Source organism: Manacus vitellinus, unplaced genomic scaffold (assembly GCF_001715985.3).
Source record: "Manacus vitellinus isolate BGI_N305 unplaced genomic scaffold, ASM171598v3 scaffold_5_pilon, whole genome shotgun sequence".
Classification (NCBI taxonomy): domain Eukaryota; kingdom Metazoa; phylum Chordata; class Aves; order Passeriformes; family Pipridae; genus Manacus; species Manacus vitellinus.
Window position 1 is genome coordinate 41852871 of NW_021940682.1, and position 17382 is coordinate 41870252.

Consider the following 17382-nt stretch of genomic DNA (forward strand, 5'->3'; position numbering starts at 1 on the left):
CTTCTGCAGAGCTGTGTTACAACATGCCTGTATGCATTAAAGGAGATATAAAAGAGACAAGATAATGAGGTACATTGAACATGGTCTCACCTGGTACAGAGATGAATGGTCTATTATGTTCTCTACTTATTTTATAAATTTAATTAAATAAACATTCCTTCCCTTATGTATTTCTCTAAACAGAATTAATAAGTGTTTAATTCTGCTTCATGTTGTATTTGGTATAGTTTTCGTTCTAGAAAAGTTTATTTAATTTATTAAGATATGCAAAAGTACCTCAATTTTCATGTTATGGATGGAGCACGGGATATTGTTGTTGTAGACAAAAAGAATAGTGACATTTTGAGTTTGAGGTATTCATTGCAATATTTCTATTAATAATTAGCTGGTTTTGTACTAAGATCTGGCTTAAGACTGGTTATGTTTGAGGAGATTTCTAAGTGTTTCAAGGAGTCTATTAGCCCCACAAATTAGAATTCAATAATAAAGTGAAACGTGATATATGGGCTACACATATACAGACAAACTGATCATCCTTTGTTTTGCTTGAGGGTCAAGTTTGTCTGATTAACATCTTTGCATATACATTAAGTTCCAACCTGAGCTAAAAGTACTTTTGACAGAGAAGCCCAGGCTCAACACCTGACCTTCCATAAGGACATGGAAGCAGTCTGCCCAAGTGTCTTCTGGCTGTGGACCACAGGGCATTTTTCTACTGTTGATCAGAAAGAGAAGACCATCCCTGAGACCCTTTCCTTTCTGCCCTGATTTGTTCTGTGAGCAGTGACAAAGCAAGGAGCTTAAAGTCAACAGACACCATCAGGTAGTTTGTCCTGGACAGCTTCCTAGCAGCACTCTATCTTCCACAACTGATATCTGTTACCCAGCATATATATCACATGGTACGCAAATGAATTAATCTTCAGAGCATTCCTATGCTGTAGGTAAATTTTGCTCTTAAATAAAAAAAAACCAAAGAATGAGCCAATTCATCAAAAGACAGGAGACAGGCAGCAACAGGAAGGCTTCTGAAATTGCCTGGCGGCTGGGCTCACAATTCAGGAATTCTTTTCATTCCTGGTGTTGCGTAGAGGTCATCTTGCTCTTTGATGTAGCCTAGAAAATGAAATGAGCTATTAAAGTCTGGGTACATTTCCCCATTAGATTAGAAACATTTACAAGCCCAGCATTGCACATAAAACATAGATAACACTTCTCATGCCAAAACCATAACCAGACTTTGTTTCTTGTTCATTTTGGATAGTGTGACCTGTGGTCTCTCTTTCGCTATTTCACTTGTGGTTTACTGCATTGTGTAATTGTTACATCCACTTAAAGGTAAGCCAAAGTAAAAGTATATTTTGTTGGAGGTGAGATGTAAACAAATGTTTGATCTTGTCCTGCCATTTTTCTTAAGCCTTCTGCAGAGCTGGGTTACAACATGCCTGTATGCATTAAAGGAGATATATTTTAGAAACCAGATTGTATTGTTCATAAACACTTCAAGGTACCTGCAAACCTAGGTTAAGAACTATCATGTCTCAGGAACTGACTAAATAGGTAGTTATTGTATACACTCATTGAGTTCTTTACAATAGAACTGTGTTCAAGAGCAAATGGACATATATGAATATTTATTTACAATGTCAATTTTCACCACTGCTTCCACATTCTAGCTTAAAAGTAATCACTTAAACAAAGACAGCAAGGAATTCTTACAAACCTTGCTGCTCTATATCTAAAATCTAAACACCAAAATATAAATTATTGAATACTGTTTTATAAGAACTTAAGCATTTTTTCCCTGTATTTTTACTTTAAACAGATGCTGTAGATATAGATGTAGTCTTTTTGCATTTATATAGGGCTGGTGTTATTAAGAATACCCACATGAGAGAAGGTTACAAAGATGATCCTTGTAAGAAGGTGAATCAGATGGCATATACTGTAATATAGGGTACTTCTTGCTGTAGCTGATTGACACGTTTAGAAAAGCTGATACTTTGATGAGAAGATCAACTGTACAATATTCTCGCAGAATCTTCTCCAGAGTCTCAATGCAAACTAACATAAGGATGCAACGTCTGTGTCAAGAGAAATAAACACACACTAAACCAGACATTTATTTTCCTCAAACTAAACTCTGAAAGCATATGCAACAAAATGCTAGGAAAAGGTAGAAATGCCAACTTTACAGCAACAGTCACATTTCAGATAAAGAAAAGCTTTTATATGAAGTTGTATCCGCAGTCCCTGGCATAAAATATAAATAGTTCCAGCTATAGCACTTTATAACTGAGAAGGAAGCATTCCTAGGAGCAAATAATTTGATTTAAAAAATTCTACTCTTCAACAAGCATTTAGCATTTGTAATTAAAAATGCATATCCATCAGCTAATATGTAGGAACACTGGTAAAATATGTTTGATGATTTTATTCAGGTGCATGGTCAGAGCTTAGCATGAAGACTGTCATATAAAATTGCAAAGGACTAATGTTGAGCTCATATACTGAGTCATTATTTTATCTTATTTTTAATAACTTGATCGACCTATGCTATTCCTGTTTTTCATGTGAGGAGAACTCTAGCTAAATGTTCTATTTGTTAATTCTCTTTTCTTAAAATAGTCTGGGAGGAACTGAATGGCATTGTTCTTCCCCTCACTGCATGCTGGAGGTCAGGGATTTCTGTTTTGTACAAGGCACCTTTGCTTTACTCTGCCTCACCTCTCTACAATGTCCAGAAGAGATGGCAAGCTGCTTTTGATCATGTGAACCTTACTACGTTCAATGGGAAAACAGAGCTGGTTGTGGTTAGATGTGGCATCAAGTTGTCATTTAGAAAAGAGTTCCCAACTAATGGATAAAGTATTTTTAAGCATGCTGGAATGGTTCCACAGCCAAGATGTTATAAATGAATAGGACTTTCGTTATAAGCCTTGATCTCTTCCCTCCTTCCTCCCTTTCTACCTCCCCCCACCTCTTTGTAAGGATGAGTCAATATCCTTCTAATTGGGTGTCCTTTCTGGACTTTTTTTCCAGGTTTTAGGCATTAAGAAAGTTCAAATCCTTAAACACATAGCCCAAGTGACCAGAAACCATTTTTTTCTTTAACAGATTTATTGCTTCAAGAGGTTATTCATTTCAGAAGGTTTAAGTATTGTTATTGAATTTTTTGCTACACATAGAAAATGTAAAAGGAACTCAGTTGTGCTTCAGTGAAATGGCATTATCATCCCAAGAATGAACAAGCTGATTTGTTATGTCCTTAACAAGAACCAGTCAACTTCTAAATAGTGTTGTGGGATTGTTCTCAAACCGTGGCCCAGTATGCTTTCACAGATAACTACCCTGGTATCTCAGTGGTAGCTCTGATTTTGTCATCACATCCTTTCTGACTACCTAAGGAAAGCAAAAGTGCGTAAAGCCATCTCTGTCAATAATATGACAGATGAGATGGGCCAAACTTGAATGCTGACAGTCTGGTAAGATTAAAAATCTGGTAATGGAGACTTCTAATGGAGAGTCCTGACAAGGTCCTGGTGAAGATCACTGACAGGTGTGTTTACTGATTTTGCAAATTTTTGTCTTGAGAGTTTTAACAAATAATTTCTGCTTGGAATTCACTGGTACCTGCCTTCACAGGATCTCAGGTGAATATAAGCTTCCTGGAAAGCAAATTCTACCATTCTTATTTAATAGATAATAAAAAGCAGGCAAGCAAAGATTAAGTGCTTTGTTTGTAGATATAGTGAAAGTTTGTGGTAGATTTTAGAAGAGAGTTGAGGTTTCCTGTGTTAAAAAAAAAAAAAAGAAATTTATCTGGGACTCAAAATTTATATGCACTGAGACTATGTTCAGTTTAAGGTTTGAGTGCTTTTTAGAGAACAAAAATTAAATCCCTCATAATATTAGAGTGAAATTTTATACATTCCTTTGTGAAGAACAGAATGTAATGATTGAACTGTATAAGCCATTTATGTGTAGGGAAAGTCTCTTATATGGACCAAGTCTGATGTCTAGGGTAAAGAATCAGATTTGCTCTTTGCAAATTAGCATAAGATCTCTTGTGTGTAGATGTGAAGAAATTATTCCACACTTCTATTACTGAATTCTTGCACCTATCCCTGAAATATCTGGTGTTGCCTGCTCTCTGAGAGAGGTTGCTCTAGGAAAATCTATGGAGTGATTCAACATGGCAGTTCCTCAGGTCTGCCCTCTCACCATGTGAGACTGCCTGTGTAATGGGAATTGTAGAGCATCTGTGAGCAAAGAGAAGTGAAAATCAGTGCCCTTCTGCAATGATGTGTTTCTTGGTCTTCCTACCTCCTTCTCCCCCTTCTGAAATTACCTAGGGAGAAGAAACTAGGCACTGAAATCAGACACATAGCAACTGTAAATAAAAGTATTCTTTTGCTGTTCAGTAGTGTCCATCTCTTACCTTTGCCAGAATGCTACTAAAAAACACTATTAAATATATTCACCAATTCACATTTCCTTCCTGTTACCTCTGTGAATCATTACTAGTGGATATGAAATGAGAACGTCAGAAAATTGAAGACAGAAAACTGTTGGGGTAAATGAGACCTTCAATTCTTTTTCTCTGTAATGGTCAGTGAAAAGGACAAACATGCTATATTTCTTTTCTGACTAACAGTCAAGGAAGTGCTAGCTTTCCAGTGGAAGCTAAGTTATCCGCTTCCTGTGTAGTCTTCTCGGACAGATCCTCCAAACCTGTCCAGCTCTTCAGCATCTTCCTTCAAATTTCCTTCCTCATTTCTATTAAATGAAAAGAAGGTTGAATTTTATGCAGATTTAGACCAATGCATATGAGTTTAGAGGAAGGGTAAAAAGGAGAATGATGATCAGAAATGTCACCAGGTGTGTACAGATTGGTTTCCCCAGTTCTGGAAGTCAGTAGATTACAGACTAATATTCTTGGGTTTAAAAAAAAAAAGAGTTCCCCAAACTCTCAACTTGAACTTCCTCTCCAAGCTCTTAGGAGGGTTTTCCACCAGAATCTCCCTTCTAATTCTGCAGTGGCATTTTTCTAAGATGTCACTCCTTACTTCATCTATATCTTTGGAGGTAAAAATTAAATAGGCTTGTTCCCAAAAGACTGGAGAATTGTAACCACTCTGGACTTGATTCCAACATGTGCTAACAGGCCAGTTTCACAGATGATAATCGTTAACCTTTTACAGTAGCAATATGAAAATGAGTCATAAATCCTAACTCAAATGACATATGTTCATATTGCAGTCTCAGCCCTCAGTTTCTATACAGGTAACTCCCTCACACAATTATTTGTCCTTAGCCCTGCTCTTAGGGAGAGGAACACATTCCTTCTGAATTCTATATAAAAATTTTACCTATGCCTGCCCTTCATGGGACATGAGCAGGGGATCTCCACTGCTTTCAAACCTTCATTTATCCAGAAAAAACTGTCTTTTTAATGTTGTTTGTTAAATGTGTTTCTCTTACTGGCTGATGGGAAAAACAGTCATGTGGCTGGAATATTCCAGCAATAAATAGTTCTTGTGATTATCGAATGCCTTGGACCCATTTCATCATTTAATCACCCTGAAAAGCCATAAATTGCCTCATATACTCCTTTACTATGAACATTGTCTCTTAATCAAACTGGACTAATAAGTTTAAAAGACATTATCCACTTATATGTGAATTTTGGTAGGTTATGAGAATAATGAGCCAGATGTACAGGAGATGTAAAGAGCAATATAAGTTGCAAGTTCATCACTTAGAGCTTATACAACCCGAGAAGGGCAGAAATATGTGATATTAGCAGAGAAAGCAAACAACACGTTCCTGGTCATTTACAGTCAACATGAAAATGTTTACATCTAGTCCTTAGCAGTGTCAAAGACAAGCTTAGACCTGTTGACAGGAGTAGGTTTCAGTACGGTCTGATACTCGGTACTGCCTATATTTTTACTTGGAAAGGTCTTTGTGTCCCAACCCAGAGATAAAACTTTGCTCCAGAAACCCTTCTTGTATTGACTTTATAGAATTGTGAAAGAGATTGCCTAAAAGGGAATTGCCATCATTGTCACTTCTGAAGTTTAAATTTATGTATCAATTTTTATTATATGTTATTTATCCATACTTAAAGCAAATAGTCCAAATAATTGCTTTTTTTATTCTATTCAGGTGCTGTAAGCATTCTTACTGATAACTGTCTATAAAAGTCTACTGTACACACACCTTACCACTGTTTATTAACTGCATTAGAAATTAAAGTTTTTAACTGGTTCAACTACATGGTCTATCACAAAGTGTGACATAAGCAAACCTCATCTGGGCACAGTAGCATGGAGTGTGTGTTTGTGTGTTGAATCATAAAGTTGTAATGAAAATATTTTATGGTAAGATCTTCTCAGTCCCAGTTCAAGAGCTTCAGATCCGTGACCTATGATATAGGCTCTGCTAAGCTAAATATAACATTGACTTGGTTTGGTAGTGTGTGTACTTGCAAATGGAAATTAAACATCTAGATTTTGCTAGGGGATTGTAGGTATAGCCTGTGTTTTGCAAAGATAAGTGAGGTATCATAAGCTGAACAAGTGTAAATCTTCTGATTTTGCACAGAGTATAGCATAGGTGACAAGAGTGCAACTTTTCCAGTTTTAATAGAGACACGTCCCCTGTAATTGATCTAGTTATACAATCAATCTCCCAAATTGCACATGGCACGCAGAAAACTGATTCTTTCCCAATGGTGATATTTTATGAGATTGGCTGTGGATTTATAAGCAGGCAGAATATTTTAAAATGCAACCAAAATCCAAAGACAGAAAGACTTAAGCAGAAAGAACCTAGTAATAAATTAATGAAATTAAACATTCTTTATACATGAAAAAATAAGTTTTACTATTGATTAAGGCAGTGAGAAGCACAATTCTATCCCATTGCTACCATATTATTGTCACTTCAACCTGAACTTGCAATTTTCACAAGTTTCAGCATTAATCTTTGAAACTGTCATCTGTTATGCTTAATGAAATTAAGTGACAATTGTATTTCTTTTATTACATTAGTATAATTAGAGTTTTTAGAAATGCACTTTAGGGTTAAAATAAATCATAAAACTTCATTAATTATAAGAAGTCCATCTTGCTGGTTTTTTTACTAAAATATTTTAGGTTTGTGTTACTGTTACTTTGTCTCTGTTAATAAATATTGATTAGGATTAAATACTTTATAACATATCTTTTTCCATTCATGAGTTCTGGGCATCCACCTTCACAAATGAGGATAAATGTATAATCTCATGGTCTAGTGTAGCATATCCTTTACGCATGCACACTGTGAGTGTAGTTAACTACGGATGTCTAGACAGATACTTAGACAGACATTAATGGATATGTATAGAAATCTGTTGTGTATTTCTTAAACACTAACTTTGTTTTACCAAATTCCCAAATTGTATATTTCCCTGCAAAGTGTAGAGCAAATTAATGTAATAGTTTATAGATTGATGTATCCATGGGTCAAGATTTTAATTTTGTTTGCATCAATGTGAGGCCTAAGTCGTTCAATTGTTCCCAAGTTCACTCATTTGAGAAAACAAGATAAAATACTTTCTGCTTTATTTTAAAAAGTAATAATACAACTGAAAGTATTTTAAAACTAATAGTTGGTATGGTGACTATCCTTGAAATGGCATTGGTAATTTCCTCTTGTGTCTTTCTAGCTATTTCAGCAACTCTATAGGACGAGGAAGGGAACTGAGCAAAAGCCAAGTGCTCCTTAGCTTTTCTTTCTCTTTCTAGGGAAAATTCCCATCCTAACAGTGTAGTCACAGAATTAGATCAAACCTAGACCCAAGATTTGTATTCATTTCATTTAGCAAAGTAAGAAACTGAGGCAGATGACTATTTTTCCTTCATTCCTTGTTTTAGACAAATGAAGTGTCTCTTTCCATTTTTACTTGCATGGGTTGCAAGATAGCTTGTCTGTCAATGTAGACAAACAGTAACTTTTTGATCCAAATGAAGTTTTGTAATCATGTTATTTTGTAACATTATTTTTTAATTTTAGTTCTGTTCAATGTTGAGAATTGTATGTTCCTGGCTGGTAAAAGCCCCATTATTTTAGGCAAGTATACAAAAAAATAAAATCATGATAGCTAAAAATACTAGTAGAAATGACTGAGGTTTATTTTTATGTTAGTTTTTCCTATGACTTACATTTTACATGAACTATCCGAATGAGCACTTGATGATAAGACTTTAGTCCAGTCATTTATATGGATGCCAAAATGAAAAGCTAGGAGGATATATTCAGGCAATGAAAGAAAATATTGATTATGAGATAGAACAAAGAGAGGAAAAAAACAACCTCATGAAATACTTCACTTCAAGAAAACTATAATTCCCAGAATTACTGTGGTACTGGTTACTTTTTTTCCAGTTGTAAAGATATGAGTGAGAAATAACTGTATAAGATGGCACAGTTGTGAGTGAGAAGCACGAGAAAATAAATTCTGATTCTATGTGTAGCAATGACTTTTTATCAAAGATTTGTCAAAGGTTGTGCATTCAGTATTATGGACTCATAATATGCAAATGCATTCAGCTGTTAATACACATTCACAGAATACATGTTAGTGATTCCAAAGGAGCTGTTACAATATGTGCTCTGAATATGTATTAGGAATAATACACAATATGTAAGTAAGAGTATTATGAAAATATAAGATAGAATGCACAATGTTTTTAATACTCATTCATAGTGTACTCCCTGGCAGCTCAAAAGGAGCAACCGTACTCTGTATTATGAATTCATATTAAAGATGCACAAAATTAACTAAATTTTTATAGATCTCAGGATGTGTTATCATGATTTCACAAGCAATATATCACAGTCTTCTGTTCCACTGCATTATTGATTCTATTTGTAAAACATGCTTGGTTTAGTATTTATAATTTTAAAATTTTTGGGAAGGATTCACTAGGTATTCTTTTCACATGGAAATATTTTTGGTTTTTTGTAGAATTCTAGATATGGTATTTTCCTAAACATCATTTGATATTGGTGATTAGTTTGATACTGCTGAGAAAAGGTAATGTAAATTTCATGAATACTCACAATTGTAAGGAATTTGCAGAAGCAAAAGGAGCCTTGTTACCCTGAAAAACATCAGAAATATTTGGCTTAATTTTTTTTTGTATGCTATAAATACAGCCTCTAGGATTATTAGGACTTAATGTTTCAGGTAAATTCATTACATGATTATAAATTTACTAAGTCTCTACATAGCTCACATTACAATATTCTGTGTTCAGCTAGCTTTTTAATCAATATTCCCTTAAAATTCCTGCCCAGTTAGCTCAAAAGATGCTGTTGTCCATTGCTTGCCTTTGCTGAGATGTTCTTTAACGTGAAGACAAGTTCCAAATAATCTTGAGTGCATTAAAAAATCAGTACTGAGTTTGAACATTATTTTTTGCTGAATGTTAAGTTTCTTCTGAAATCCTAAAAAAGCTTTTTATTAATGAAGGAACAATATTGACTGCAAAGTGAAACACTGAATAACTGAAGGAATATATGCAAATAAATTAACTGTTGCAATCCAGTACACTTAGTTGTAATTGAATACTGAATACTTCTTCTTGACTTATTTGTAGGAAGGTAATGAATTACTAGTTGACATTTTGTTATGATGAAACGTCATTGTGCATGCCTGAATATATGATCTGTTATTTTTCATGGGGTCTATTACCTGCTTGAGTGAGCTACTTGTTTGAGCTTGCTAAGTAATAGCTGAAACTACCATAAGCCATGTCATGTGATGTGTTTCACCCTAAGCAGGACAAAGCTTGTCGAGCTGAATTGGTCTTCATGCAACTCCTAGGACTTCACTAGAGTTACATCAAAAATAATTAACCTCAGAGATTTGTTTTACTTAATCATTTATCAATTTCAATGAAATCTTTGCCACCTGTTTTTTTTACAGAAACAAAATATTTCTTACACTATTATATTTACTATAAACAGAAAAATAAAATGGAGAAAAATCCCTTTTCCTATTTTAAATTCATGTTTACACTGAGTTTAACTCACAATTGACAGCTTGAGCCAGCACAAAGCAGTCATTAAGCCTCATATTCCCTTTCTCCCCACTATAGAGTCCATCCTGTGGCAGGAAAACATCAAACCTGAAAAAGTATCATTTATGGTAGAAAACCCTCTTGCTCCCAGGTCAGTATACAGCATTACTGGAACAAGTTGCTTCTCCAAAAGAGAATGCATTTCTTTATTCCATTTCTGGTTATGGAAGGAGTTAAGTCAGCATGTCTCTAGTTTCATTTTAGATATTCAACTATTTATTTGCTTCTATGGTTGTGCACTTTGGAGGTGCATTTTTCCTTGGCCTAGAAGGGGTTGATTGCCCTGTTAGGACCAGCTGGTGTCTAAGGCACTGTCAATCCCACATCACTTTATGCTTTATGAAGTACAAATCCTAATCTAGAACACAGCTGCAATCAACTCTGCTCTGGCACCCGAGAATTTATGTCTTTAAACAGGATGTTTCACAGAAGGGTAGTATACAAGCTGGGCCATGAACACCAGGCACCAAAGGTACTCCAAAGCAGGCACTTTTTTTCTTTTACTGTGCTTTTATGCATATACTGCACATATTTCTGCTTTTGATCTAAATTAAAAGAAAAAAATAATTTGTAAGCTTCACTTGTATATCTTTTTATTCACTTGTTATTTTACAATATAATTTGGTTTTAACTCCACGTTTTTTATTTAGCCCTTTTAACTAAAGCAGTCCTCCCATTTCAGAATTTCTGCACTATCAAATATTTAGGACAGAGATCTTGCCATGATGCTAATACTGAAAAGAGCAATGAAGTTTAGAATAATACAGATATGTTAAAAATGCATATTGCAAAGTTGAGTCATATTCTCAGACATAGCAGAAGGCTAATTTAAATTCAATAACATTATTGTCCATTTTTCAGAACTATTTAAGTGATCTAGAGTGTTAAGATGGATGTAAAATGTTTTCAGCTTCCTCTGTTCCTGCTGACAGAAGGAAATCAGCATCAGTTAAAGAGTAGCCTTAGGGAGAAAAGAGTAATGTCAAGATAGGGAGAAAATTTGGATACCTAGACCTGCATTGATCCCTAATTAATAGCTATTGATCATATTTTTTATTGGAAGAGTTATGCATTGTTGAGATGAGCATCTCTGCTATCCACAACTTCCTCCAAAACAAACTATCTGATACCCAAAAAAGCACAAAGACTAGAAGTCTGCCTTGGAAAACTCAAGCTAGAAATATAGCTCCAGATTTTAATAATGTAAGTAAACTTTGCATCAGTTAATTTTGTGATGTTGTGGGTTACTTTAAACAAACAACTTTTGTCTTTCTAAAACACTTTTTTTGTTCAGTGACAAGTCTATTTTGATTGGAGGTAATATCTATTGCACGGTTTGCGTAGGAACTCAGGCTAGGAAATGGTGATAAACAATTTTGTCCTGAAGACATATGACTATATTCTACATTTTGTGCGCTTCTAATAGAGATGTGTTTTCATTTATTTTTAACAGAGAAAAAAAAATTGGAGGGTTTTTTGTTGTTGGTGGTGGCATGGTTTTATTGTGAGGTGTTTGTTTTTTGGTTTTGGGGGGGGGGGTTTGGACATTTTTACCTGCCTACAAACTGTACTTATTTTCCATCTAGAAACCCTTTGAGTTTCTCTTCACATCCACTCCAAAATCTGCCATTACTTGCCTATAAGACCTGAATTTTATGGTCTAGCAATGGAAGACTATATTGGAATACTTATGTGCAACAGCCTATAATTCAGTTGCTATAATAAGATACAGTATATCTCATATTTGTAGCTGACTTGAAAGACTGCTGGTGTTAATTTCTGAAATGCCCACTTTCTGAGAATTTTCAATAACATTTTAGAATTATACGTATTACACAGGAAAGTAACACAACAATTTTTTTAGATTAGCTGAGTATTTGTTAGAAGTATGTTGTACTGTCAGGAAGTGCTTATGCCAATGAGCTTTGCCCATCTGTGATATCTTATTAACAGTGACCGCACTGGACCCATCTTTTTAGAATAATCACAGTCTCTAGTATGTAATATATCATGTATTGTGCAATATTTTTATTGTGCTATTTCAGTGAATTGAGCTTTTTTGTGTATTGAATTCTCTTACCTTTTCTTAATCTGATTTTGTTTAGGATTATCTCCCACTACATCAGCTGCAATGTCTGCTGGAGATCCTGTTAATTCATCTAGTTGCTGTAAATTCTACAATTGAACCTTGGGAGGATGAGCTCATCCAGTGATCTTTTAAAAGATGATAAACTGAAAGTCATGGAGTTTACCATATGGTTTCATAGATAAGGTTAAAAAAACCCAAATCGCCAACCCTGCACAGTATCATCTTTTCACAGGCATTTATTATCCAATGAAATATTTTGAAGGCAGGGTGTGGCTGGCTAAATTACTGCTCCTCCCACTGCTCTCTGCTATGTTTCCAGTTTCAGAGGGAAAAACACAAGCTTGTATGTCGAGAGTGAGTCATAACCTCTCTTCTGCTACTGACTCACTTGGGAGTTTGAGGTAAGTCATTCTACCTTGTGTCTCAATTGCTCTGCCCTCAGGACAGCAAGGAGAGGACTATGGAAAGTTATGCAATGTTTTCACAGATGAGAAGTGTAGATATTGAAACCAATATTATTATTATTCCACAGTGCAATAATAACTTCATATGCCCCCAAATGGATTTTTTTACACAGCTTATTTCCTACAAAAAACATTCCTTTTCCCCCCATTTTGTTATATAAAAATTTAAAGAATGACTTAGGTTACTGAAATGCTTTAAAATTATAGTATTTCTTAGAGGAAAGTGTATGCACCTTTTGTCACACTGTTCTCTTTTGCACCAACAATGTCAATAATAGTGCTATACAATGTGCAAAATTACCAATGACTTCTGAAGTCTGAGTTGGCCCTGAAGAGTGTGGAGTTACACGCAACACTGGCTTCTAGTCAGGTATTTACACGCTGTCGTGGTTGTTTTGCAAACATGGCAGGGAAATGCTAAATTTTAAAAAGTGAACTTTTAATACCTGAGCATATTCCTTAGCATACGTGATATCAGAATAAATATCCACCAGTTCTAATCTCATATGTTAGGATGCAGATAGTCTATAACTTGGCTGTCTTCCTACTTTTGTTTCCCAAAAAACATATCTATCTAAGTATCTCACGGTAATGAGATATATTAGTAAAGTGTATTTACTAAACCATAACAAAAAACCTGCTTGTAAATTTAAAGGAAAATACATTTTAAACATAGACAAGGTTTGATAGCTCAAGGTGACATACTGTGACAAGCAAGGCAAAGCATGTAGGTTGGGGACACCAGCACACACATGAGCGATAATTGCAGTACCCCACGGTGTGGGCAAGAACGGAGCATGAGGCTGATGATCACATCAGTCTGTGCCATGGGAAAGAAATGTATTTCCTATATGAAGAAAGTCCAGGTAACACTGCTTGGCAGATGACAGCACAGGAAGTAGTTTGCACTCTAGGGTTTTACTTTTGAAAACTGCTTGTTGTATTCTTCGTGTTCTTTAAGTATTTCTGTGTGCCCGCTGTGGAGTCCTTTTTATGTATATATGTGCATGTTACCAGACAGGGGAAGGTGAGGGGTGGAAGAGCAGGCGGGGGCCTGCAGCGCTCCACGTGCTGCTCCCCGCGCCGAGGCGCAACTGGTTGCGGGCGATCACAGCGCCGCGGCCAAGTCGGGAGCAGCGCTGCGCCGTGCGCCGTGCCCCGCACCGCTACCAGTGCCGCACTGCAACCCCTGCCCGGGCGGGAAAGCCTCCCTTTCACAGTATCCTGGTTTTTTCCCTTCATGCCTATTTCTGCCTGATGGGTTTAGGTCTCTTGGGGAATTTCCATGGCTGGAGGCCGGCTGGGGGCAGCGAGGCGTCCCGCGGCCGGCCGGCCCCCAGACCGGCCCCGCAGCCCGCAGCCAGCCCAGCCGCGGGCCGTCGCTGGCGGGCGGCAGGACTGCAGAGCCGCCGCCAGCCGGAGTGGAGTGTTTCATTGTCCGGAAATGATGGAGAGGAGTGACTGTGGCGGCGAGGGGACAGCGGGTGCGAGTGCCAGGCTGTGCGCGCCACTGGCTCGGGGGAAGGCCCGCGGGCGCGGGGCGGGAGAGGAGGCGGCAGCCGGGGCGGACGGCGCGGCGGGTGGCAGCAGAGCGGGGAAGCCACGCGAAGGATCCCGCGGCCGGGGCGCGGGGGAGGGCCGGGCGGCGCGGCGGAGCGGAGGAAATGCGGAGGTAGGGCGCGCCGCGCTGCCGGGCCCGCTCGCCGCGAAGGACGGGCCCCCGGGCACCCCCCGCGGCCGCCCGGCTCCGGGCCCGCGGCCGCTCCGCCCCCCGCCCCCTGGCCACGGGCGCTCGCCGCAGGGGGCGGGGGGCGCGCCCGCAGCCGCGCCGCGAAGTTGCCGCCGCTTCCTTGCTCCCCCTCCGCAGTCCCTCGCCCCGAGCCGTGAGTTTTCTGCATAAAATACGTTAACGAGCCTTTTCATTTGCTTGTTCCTTCAGGGTCGCGTGTTAGTTTTGTTGGAGAGGGGTGCAGGCTCTCTGTTATTCGACGCGAGAGCTGGCAGATGTCCCAAGTGAGAGAACCTCTTCCTCCGGGGCCTGGAGGGCCAACGCAAGCTCCAACTGAAAACAGCTCTTTGATCTCTCTCCCTCGAGGTAAGTTGCTTTAAAGTTTCTCTGTAATTGTTGCGCCTTTTATTTGAATGATACATTTACTGATTTGTTTTGAGAATTTTAACCCCTCTTTTCTTTCCCCTTCCCCTGCCCTCCGCTCTTTAGTGTGTCTCTGTAGCACTTTCACTTCACCTCTTTATTGTTTTAACCAGAAATTCCCATATATAAAGAAAAAAGAAGGTGCAGTGATCTCAGCACCAGTTTTCAGTACTTGAAAAACTGCAGTTGTTCAGAGGCAGATGCTGCTCCTTAAAAATCCCTTTCCTGTTTCTCAGCTTTGTGTTTATGTTTAGAAGCTCTTTGCTCTTTCCTGTAGAGCTCTTCTTCCAGGTCTTGAAGTAAGTTAAGGAAGGTTGATCCAACAGCAGGAGTGTTGTTCAGGTTGGAGGTCACTTTGCTGTTTTTTTGTTGGATTACTCTGTGACGCTGCGGCTCAAGTCAGTTTCTGAGAATATAACCTGTTTCATTTCAGCTATTAAATAGATTGTTTAAAAGTACATTCATCTTAAAGAGAAATTCTTTAAGTTATGCCTTATTTGCATTTGCAGAAAATGTATTGGTACTCTGATCACCTTCATGTAGGGAAGTTTGACAAAGTGTATTGCAGGTTATCCTCAAAACTGGAAGTATATTTGCCTCTCAAGTCCTGGTCTGTGAAGATGAGGAGTTGTTTTTTTTAATTTGTTTACAGCTACAACCTTGTTTTCCATAATTCTACAGGAGTTTAAAAACTCTCCAAAGAACAGACAAATAAGCTTGTTGAAGAACTGTAACTTTCTTCATAACTAGTTAACTGGAGCAGAGCCTGGTAACACAGTTGTGCAACTGTGGATTAAGGATGTAGTCGTGTTTTTGTAACTTGGAAAATCGATAGCTATGTGAAATCAAAGCTGGAGACTCATTTGAGAAACCAGAAAGTATCCATAGCTAAGTAAAAAATGTTTTGGCAGGGAGACATAGCAAGTTGGCTTATGCTTATCTTATTGTTGGTTGTTTTTTTTTTGTCCTAGAGAATGACTCATAACTTCTAAACAGTAAAAAATAATAATAAAAAAGGATTAGATACAGAAGATCAACCATGCAGAACTGAACTGTTAGAATCATATTTTTACCAGAACCATCAGTACCTGTGATATGTGTTTATTTTCAGTGTGTTGTTCTTATCTGTAACGTGATCAAGTGGCCACACTGGTTAAATTCTGCATATAGGCCATAGATCAAAGTTACTCAAGTTGTAAGTCAGTGTACTAACAAGCATGGAAAGTGGTCTCATTCTCACAGTGCCACTTTAAACTGAGTTTTTGCTATGAACTAAAATCTTATGTAAGATTTTCAATACATGCCCTTCTGTTTTTTTAATGAAAAGTAAGTAAACAAATACTGATCTGTTCACTGACAAGTTATGTGCAAAAAGTCTGAATGACACAGTTATAGCTGACAGCTTTCTTAGGGATCGGTAAGGTACAAACAAATAATGATTCAGATTTGCTCACTGGCCACACCTTTTAAGGCACATGCTCAATTTTAAAGCATATGTACAATTCACATAAAGACAAGGTTGTTTTTTAAACAAAATTCAGCATTCAAATACATAATTTTTATTCTAATGAACTTAGATTTAAGGATAACTGTGGATATTTGTTGCTTTTTTCTAGCTTAAGTCTGTTGGGGAAATGGGGGTGGAAAGAGGAAGAGGTGAGTTCATAACATTTCCAGTCTATATTCCAGCATTTCTGTTGTCAGCTTTGCAGTGTGTGGTTACAGGGTAAGGTAGTTCAGATATTCCAGGGCTGAAGATCTAAGACTAAGTCTAAGACTTTCAACAACCCCTATCCTTTTACTTTACCCCCTGGACACCTGATATTGTGCTTTCTCTAGAATTTGATGATAATTTTAAAAGCTGTGGTTGAAATTCATATTATTTCTGGAAATGATTCCATATATTCACAGTGAGATACTTGAAATCTGTGTCCACCTAGAAGTACAGATTCCTTTATCAGAAGAAGGTGGCTTATGTTGTATGAATATTAAAGTATTAAGGGCATTCTAGTGGGAAGGAATTTTTGTTTTGTAACACCATACTTTAATGTGCTTTCTATATTTGTTAACTGGTATAGACACCTCATATCCTGAGAACAAACTTCTTCTCTTCTGTAGTTCTGTAAAGTATAGTCAAAAAATCCAGATATTCAGTGTTTCTTTTGCTTGCTATCATATGCATTCAGATGCTGAAGATTAATTGTATTTTTCCAGGAAAGGAAATGAAACTTCAATTGAATTTTGAATATTCAAAAATAGCTATCCCACAGCCTAATTGAAAATCAGACAAAAGTAATCAAGCTTAGGCAGATTGCGAGTATATTCATCAGGTCGTGGACGTGGTGAAAACTGTGGGTTTGAGACATAGTTTGGCCTACTGCATAGGTGTGGCATGCTCTGGCTTTCACAATTAAAAGAATTTTTGTGTGTTACTTTAACCAACATGCTCTCTCAATGTCTCCCCCGTCACTCTTCTTCCTTGTTAGTTCATTTTTTAATGAATGCATAAATATTAGTGAGAGTATGGAACTTTGCCCCTTCATA

The 17382-nt window shown here is 37.4% G+C and overlaps 1 protein-coding gene and 1 long non-coding RNA gene across 4 annotated transcripts in view; one reads left to right on the top strand and one right to left on the bottom strand.

Annotated features, from left to right (window-relative positions):
- Positions 1-2005: 2005 nt before the first annotated feature.
- LOC108641054 lies at positions 2006-12307 on the bottom strand. Its single transcript, XR_001921716.2, has 3 exons — positions 12214-12307; positions 9112-9152; positions 2006-2084 (listed from the first exon to the last, which is right to left on the bottom strand). It is a non-coding gene; the product is annotated as an uncharacterized LOC108641054 (long non-coding RNA).
- Positions 12308-12513: 206 nt separating this feature from the next.
- Positions 12514-17382, top strand: part of MDFIC (MyoD family inhibitor domain containing) — a 53482-nt gene continuing 48613 nt past the window's right edge. Inside the window, exons 1-2 of one of the 3 annotated variants that reach the window (XM_029963463.1) lie at positions 12514-12623; positions 14626-14781. In XM_029963463.1, coding sequence (XP_029819323.1) covers positions 14691-14781 — 91 coding nt within the window. In that variant the 5' untranslated portion in view covers positions 12514-12623; positions 14626-14690. Of the gene's footprint in view, positions 12624-14085; positions 14171-14343; positions 14359-14625; positions 14782-17382 lie in introns of those variants that run through there. The other 2 variants (XM_029963462.1, XM_029963464.1) reach the window with 2 other exon arrangements.